Source organism: Chondrus crispus, genomic scaffold (genome assembly GCF_000350225.1).
Source record: "Chondrus crispus Stackhouse genomic scaffold, scaffold_652, whole genome shotgun sequence".
NCBI classification, from domain to species: Eukaryota; Rhodophyta; class Florideophyceae; order Gigartinales; family Gigartinaceae; genus Chondrus; species Chondrus crispus.
The window spans coordinates 1-6,413 of NW_005178657.1; the positions used below are offsets into that span (position 1 = coordinate 1).

General features: G+C 59.9%; 2 protein-coding genes; one reads left to right on the forward strand and one right to left on the reverse strand.

Annotated features, from left to right (window-relative positions):
• The first annotated feature begins 1,109 nt into the window (after positions 1–1,109).
• On the forward strand, positions 1,110–2,412 carry CHC_T00000852001 (hypothetical protein). XM_005710944.1 is given in 2 exon segments: positions 1,110–2,273; positions 2,274–2,412. 1 exon segment carries the CDS (start codon positions 1,110–1,112, stop codon positions 2,271–2,273), a length of 1,164 nt encoding a protein of 387 aa, XP_005711001.1. The 3' UTR covers positions 2,274–2,412.
• An 838-nt stretch (positions 2,413–3,250) lies between these two features.
• Positions 3,251–5,853, reverse strand: CHC_T00000853001 (hypothetical protein). XM_005710945.1 is given in 2 exon segments: positions 3,251–3,600; positions 3,601–5,853. The coding sequence occupies 1 exon segment, from the start codon at positions 5,851–5,853 to the stop codon at positions 3,601–3,603; it is 2,253 nt and encodes a 750-aa protein (XP_005711002.1). The 3' UTR covers positions 3,251–3,600.
• Positions 5,854–6,413: the final 560 nt, after the last annotated feature.

The window sequence follows — 6,413 nt, forward strand, 5'->3', positions numbered from 1 at the left end:
CATACCCTATTTAAAACAATTTTCGCCCCCTCACCCCCACTCCGACCTCCGCCCCCCTACTTTCGCTTCCCCCTCTTGCCCCCCTCGCTCACGCCCAAGCTCTGCCTGGCCGCCGCCAGCGCCGCCGCGTCTGCGGCCAGGGCTGTAATCTGGTGCTTCCTGCGCTCTGCGCGCGACACGCCGGCCTTCTTGGCGATGCGACCGGCACGCGCCGCCACTGCCGAGCTCTTCGCCGTGCCCTCGCCGCCGCCGCGCACGCGTGTGGCCGCTGACAGTCGCGCATCCACGTCCACAAACGTCACATCATCCAGCGCGTGGCCCCCGCGTCGGAGCTCGCGCCGGAGCTCCGGCGGCATGTCGGCCGCCATATCTCCCCCCGCTCCCGGCATATCAGCTGTGTGTGGCACACGCGCGGTGACAGCGGCTCGTATGGCCCCACTTGTTGCGCGACCCGCCCCTCGGGACTCATTCGGGGACATCTGGTTTCGAGATGGCGGCGCCGCAGACGCAGCCGGCGCCGCAGACTCGTGAGAGGGCGCAGTCAATGTGGGGGCTGTATCGTCTTCCGAGGCTGATGAGGCGCTGTCGTGGTACGCGACGAGGGGATTTGGATGCGTCATTGTTGACTGGAGAGGGGTGAGCACAATCTGTTTGAGATGATGAAGAGATCTGTTTGAGATGGTGAAGAGATGGGGGAAGAGTCATGTTCCACTCGGAATTGGCGGGTGCCATGGAAACTTAAACGGTTTGAAAAGAAAGGCGCAAAAACGCCCGCCGTTTCACCCGCTTTGTCGCAATCACAGAATCTCTCTCAGTCCCCCCCATCTCACGCAATCAATCCCCCGCTCTCATCTTTCTCCCACCCTTCCCGTACATTCACTTCCCCACCACCACCGCCCCGCCTCACCCCGGACAACCCAACACCAACTCACCCCTCTTCTGCTCTCCAACTCCTGCCGCTTCTCCTCCCCGACTCCATCTAATTCCCCCTCCCCTCTCCGAACAAAACAACTCCCTTCCCGTCCGCTTCCCTCATCATGCGCTTCCCGGCCACCGTCACTCTCCGTTCCGCCCATCTGCCGCCTCGCTCCATCTTCTTCGCCTTCCTCATGTACGCCCTCTACCACAATCGCCAACCCTTCCTTACGCGCCTGCGCGCCTTCGCCCGCGCCTTCGCCCGCGCCGCGCACGCCGTCAACCTCCTCTCCCTCGTCCTGTCCCAGACCTCCTCTGACGTCCAGCAGTATCTCCAGCCCACCTCCGCCCGCCGCCGATCCTCCTCCTCCGCCACTTCTCAAGCCCAGGTCCCACGCTCGCTCCGCCGCCTGCTCAAGCTCGCCTCGTCCCCGGACTCGCTCGCCGTGCTCCACCGTCTTGCGGGCGGCGTCGCCCAAGGCGTCACGCGCGAGCTACAAAAGCCACGCAACCCTGCCAACTCCTTCGCCTCCGAGTACGTGCCGGACACTCACTCCCCCCAGTACCTCCACGACCTGATGGAAGCCCTCGCTGCCCCCGCGGGGCAAGCAGTCGTGCGCAACGTCGTCAGCACCGCCGTACGAGAAGGCGTAGACGCCTTGGCAGACGCCAACGACCGACGCAGAGACCCGTGCCACCGCCCCTGGCCTGAGGTCGTCGTCGCGGGACTCACCTCGGACAAGGGGCGCCAGCTAGTCGTCGATGTCGCCACCAATGTTGCCCGCACCGTCGTCCCGGCCGTCATGCAGGCCCAGGCCGCTGCGCCGTGCGAAATCCCATCCATGACCACGCTCTCGCCTGCGGCGTCTCCGTTGCGCAAGAAGAGGCCGCCCAGTTGCAGTCCGGCCGCACGCACTTCGTTCCCGCTCGCCGGGGAAAGCCCGATCAGCAAGCAGCTCGTCATGTCCGTCATGCAGGCCCAGGGTGGCAGCGGAATTGTCGAGCGCCTCGCGTTGCTCGCGATCAGGGACAAGGCTCTGGTGCGCGAAGTCGTCCGCACCGTCGTCAGCGAGGCCGTCCGTACCTACCTCACCACGCAAGCCAAATTGAGAGAGGAGGGCGTCGCCGTTGATGCGGCTCGCGCAGCTGCCGCCTCCGCGGTTTCTGTCGCCGCTCCCAACGCGGGAAAGGATGCGCGCAAGCCTGAGCCGCCCACCCCAGAGACTGAGGACGCGCTGGAGCAGCGCGCGGGCAACTCCCTGTGGAAGCTGCTCATCAAGTCAGCCGTCGTCGATCTCAAGCAGGCCTTGCTCGACCGCGCGCCGCGAGAGGGGAGCGCGGGCTGGTTGATCTTTTAGGCGTGTGTGCCCAGCCCGACTAGGTTTTTGTCACTGGTCACACCTACGAAGCAATAGCAATTCTTTCCGCAAACGCGAAGGCATGCACATGCCACCGCTGTAAACTAGACTAGCGAATAGACTAATCGCTTATCATTTATGTGTGCGTCTCGTCTCTCTATCCGACGCCTTTGTCAACGCCGCTTGAAACCAATCAGCGGATTCCGAATCGTCTTGCAGCTTCGCCGCACCGTCAGCGACAACCTTTCCGTGCGCGGAATCACGGGAGCATCCCCTTCTTCCCGGTTGAGGATGCGCTCGTCAATCACATCCTCTTCCCTCTCCGCAATCGCATGCAAAAACTGGGTATAAACCTCCCCGCGTAACACGACAATCGACCTTTTACGCAGGAGCAAGCTCACGCTCGGCGGTGTTTCTTTTAGGATGCCGGGCTGGTCCCCTGTCACTGCGTAAAAGTCCATGACAATGGGTGCGCTGAGCGAGACTATCGCCGCGCATGGCATGTACGCCGGCCCGTCAACGTGCGCGTCAATGCCCTGACCCGGTCGATATCGGTTCGCGAGCACGTGGTTGGGAGGCAACGCGTGGGTAAAGAGGCCAGCGCGGACGAGCAGGGCGCATAGCGGTTGCAGGAAGGGGGGTAGCGGGGTAGCTATCATGCCCTTGGAGTGGGGGAGGCCGCCCCAGTTTTGCAGCGTGCGGTTGTTTAGATGCTTCCACGCGTGCGGGTGCGCATGTAGGCCAGAGAGGAGGGAGTGTTCGAGGGACGGGGAGATAAAGTCATCGAGGTAGAGCAGGCCGGGGAGCGCTCGGAATGTAAGAAAGTCGCGCGACAAAGTGGGTTCGTTGGAGTTCATTAGGCAAGGGGTTGATGATGAAGGCTTGATTGCTGTGAAGAATCAACTTCACGAATATTTGGAAATGATTAACCCATCTATACTGTACGTCAGTCCACAGTCCTTGATGACTAGTCTCCGTAAAGTGGGAAAGCGAGCATTCTGACAAAACCCGCATTTATTGTCAGGCCTCGAGCACCAATTCGACGAAGCGCAGGCTTTGCACAGCAAACCATGTGACCTTTCAGATTTAACTCTCCATGTGGTCCAAAGCAAAAACATGGCGGTTCGCTGAACTTGACGATCACCACGGCTGCCACTCTTCCAGTGCTCAAAGCCACGGAAGCCTTGCTTGCAAACCTAATCCCAATAAAAGCGAAAACGTGTTTCTATTCTTGCATCTCTACCACCTAGCATACCTAGCGAGAATATATTATGTTCTTATGTACAACTTGTTTTGTACCGATTCAATGCCCACGGAGAGCCGTCAGTCAGCACATTGGTCGCTCATCCTCTGCTGAGCCCTCGCTATCATCCGCAAGCCCCGGAAAGTGATACTCGACTGGATCCGGCAATGGCTCGCCGCTAAGCGTTTCTCTCGACAATTCCATTAAAATGCCGTCCAGTGTCACGTCCGCGCTGTCTGGACCACACAGCTTCCGCACTCTATTCCCACGCCGCCGCTTCGCAACCATCACATCGTCCGAGCTCGCCTCAGAAGCCCCTTCCTCGTAGTCGTCGTCCAATTCCACAATCTCCTCTTCGTCGCCCCGCTCGCCGCGTTTCGTGAACCGACTTGCCACCGCTTTCATTGCGCTGCTGCTCAGGATCGAGCGAGTGTCTAGCCAGAGCCACGATGGGACCCTTCCGAAAAGCGCTGAACCCCGCCGGGGGGATGACGACGAGAGGGGCGTCTCATCACCCTTTGCGGCCGTAGCCACGCTTTCAACCGACCGGTCTAATGTTTGTTCGATCAAGCAGTGCAAGCGAATGCGATCCAAAAACGGAAAAGTTTGAATCTCACCTCTGCGAATTGAACCGTGCACGGATTCTGACGTCGGATTGCGTAAAAGCTTTGTCAAGTCGGATAAGCGAACATCCGGCATGATGGTCACGTCTCCCGCATACGGTTGCATGAAATGCGGGAATATTGCGGTGAGGAGCTTAGGAACCATTCCCATTTGCAGCAACTGCCAATATCGAAACTGAAATTCGGATTTCACCAGCATCGCAAACCGGGTATTTAGAATGGGCATGCTACGCGGAATAACATGCGGGTTTGTCTGTGAGACAATAAAGTGGTTGACGTTGAACAACTCGCCAATTCGCGAAAGGGGCACGTCCGACGAAATCGACCCATCGATCCAACGCACGCCATCTGGATGGTACGGAACCAAGCGTCCGTTCGCGCTCTTTGTCACCAACTCCACCGGGGCGAACACCAATGGCAATGCGCAGGACGCGGAGGCAGCTGACCATATCAGGACGTGAGGCGCGGTCAAATAGTTGAGCAATAATGGCGGGTCGGAAGAGCTGCGCAGGGGGCACACCGTAATATTAAGTATTCTCCGAGTCTTCATGTACGCTTCCTCAAAGGTCAAATCGCCAAAGTTTCGCCGGAGGCAGTCTTGCAACATTCGCACGTCCTGAATATACCCTTTGCGCAAAAACCGGCGTATCCTTCGCAGGACCGTAGTATGATCGTCAAAGAACCGAAAAGACAGCGGCACCTTTGTAATGGGATTAATCAAAGACTCTGTCGAAAAGATGCTCGCGAGCTCGTCGTCGTCGAAAATGCCGACCATAGAGGCAACGAGAGCGCCTGCTGACGTGCCACAAACAACCCTCGGCAGCAAGCCTTGGTTTAACAAAGCCTTGACCACGCCCATGTGACTAAGCCCCATGGCGGCGCCACCTGAAAGCATGAGTGCGGTGCGGCCATATGCATGCCTTGCTTCATTAAAAAAGGTAAGCTTGTCGTGCACGCTCAACAAGGGGGGGGCGTCGCTCTCGTGCACTGTGGATGTGTCAGGAGCAATCATGATTCTCTTTGACAAACTGTTACTCCTCTCATTCCAGCGTTGATCCCTCGGATCCAGCTGGAGCTCATTCATAGCTCCGACCCCCGAAATCGGGGCAGAGGTGGAAAGCACCGGGCTCTCCCTCCTCGAGTACAGCCCGGTCTGCTGGCTTTGCGACTGGGCAATATACGCGAGCAAATAGGACGTGACATTAACGTAATCCTCGACGATCTGATTCGTGCCGACTCTTGAATACTCATGCAGCTCCGGGTGACACATCCCCCCCAAATTGCGTATCAAACTGGCCCTGAGCGAAAAGGCCAAGCCCCTGATGTCCCCCTGCTTGTACAAAACGGCCAACTCATTAAGTTTAGCCGTGAGCATATCCAAATTAACGACGGACTCGATTCTATCAGTGACATCGCTGCCATGCTTTGCTCTCTTCCTCTGCAGGGCTGGCGAGTTCCACGTATCTGCACATCGAGCGCAAAGACCATTCATAACGCCGGCAGCCCTAATATCGCCGGCCTTCCACCTAGAATTGGCTTCAACGTGGTCCAAAGCCTCCGCGGCGGCATACCAAGCCGAGTAACACTCTGCATCCTCCAGCTGTGCAAGCCAACTCCTGCGTACATGAAATGCGAGTCTCCGCCTCTTAATACGTCTCCCAAAGCCGGTGATGCGGGCAACGAGAGCCAGAAAGACATACACGAGCCAAAACATGGCGAGTGCGGCGAGGTGAAAGATCCAGCTGCCATTGAGCAGCCACGGGGAGCGCTGTGTAGTGGGCGGGCGGAAGGCCTCTCCCTGCGCGGCGGCCTGCCTCTCCCTGAGCGAGAGGGGGGCGGTGCAGAGCGGGCAGTCGACGAGCGGCTCCGCGCGGACGACGCGGGCGGTCGGGCGCATGAACATGCGCAGCGACAGGGCCTCCTCGCGCGCGAGCGGGGCCGAGATGGCGAGCCAGCGGCGCAGGGCGCGCAGGCGCGGCTCGGCGTGCACGTCGTCGTCCGGCGACGCGCACGGGCGCACCGGCAGCGGGCGCGGCAGCGGCGACACCAGCGTCGGCAGCGAGGCCACCAAGACGCGCAGCGACGAGATGATGCGCGCGCGCGTGAAGCCGAACGACGGCGCCGAGAAGGTCGACACGTGCGCGTTGTGCGGGGCGTAGCGGCGCATGGCGGCGGCGGCTCGGGGGCGGGGGGGGAGGGGGGAGGCGGGGTGGGGGGGAGTGTTTGTGGCGTGTGTGTGTGTGTGGGTGTGTGGGGTGGGGGTTGTTGGGGGTG

What these genes read in the sequence shown, in the direction of transcription:
- CHC_T00000853001 (XM_005710945.1), bottom strand. Translation starts at nt 5,853, where the DNA reads ATGTTTTGGCTCGTGTATGTCTTTCTGGCTCTCGTTGCCCGCATCACC.
- CHC_T00000852001 (XM_005710944.1), top strand. Translation starts at nt 1,110, where the DNA reads ATGTACGCCCTCTACCACAATCGCCAACCCTTCCTTACGCGCCTGCGC.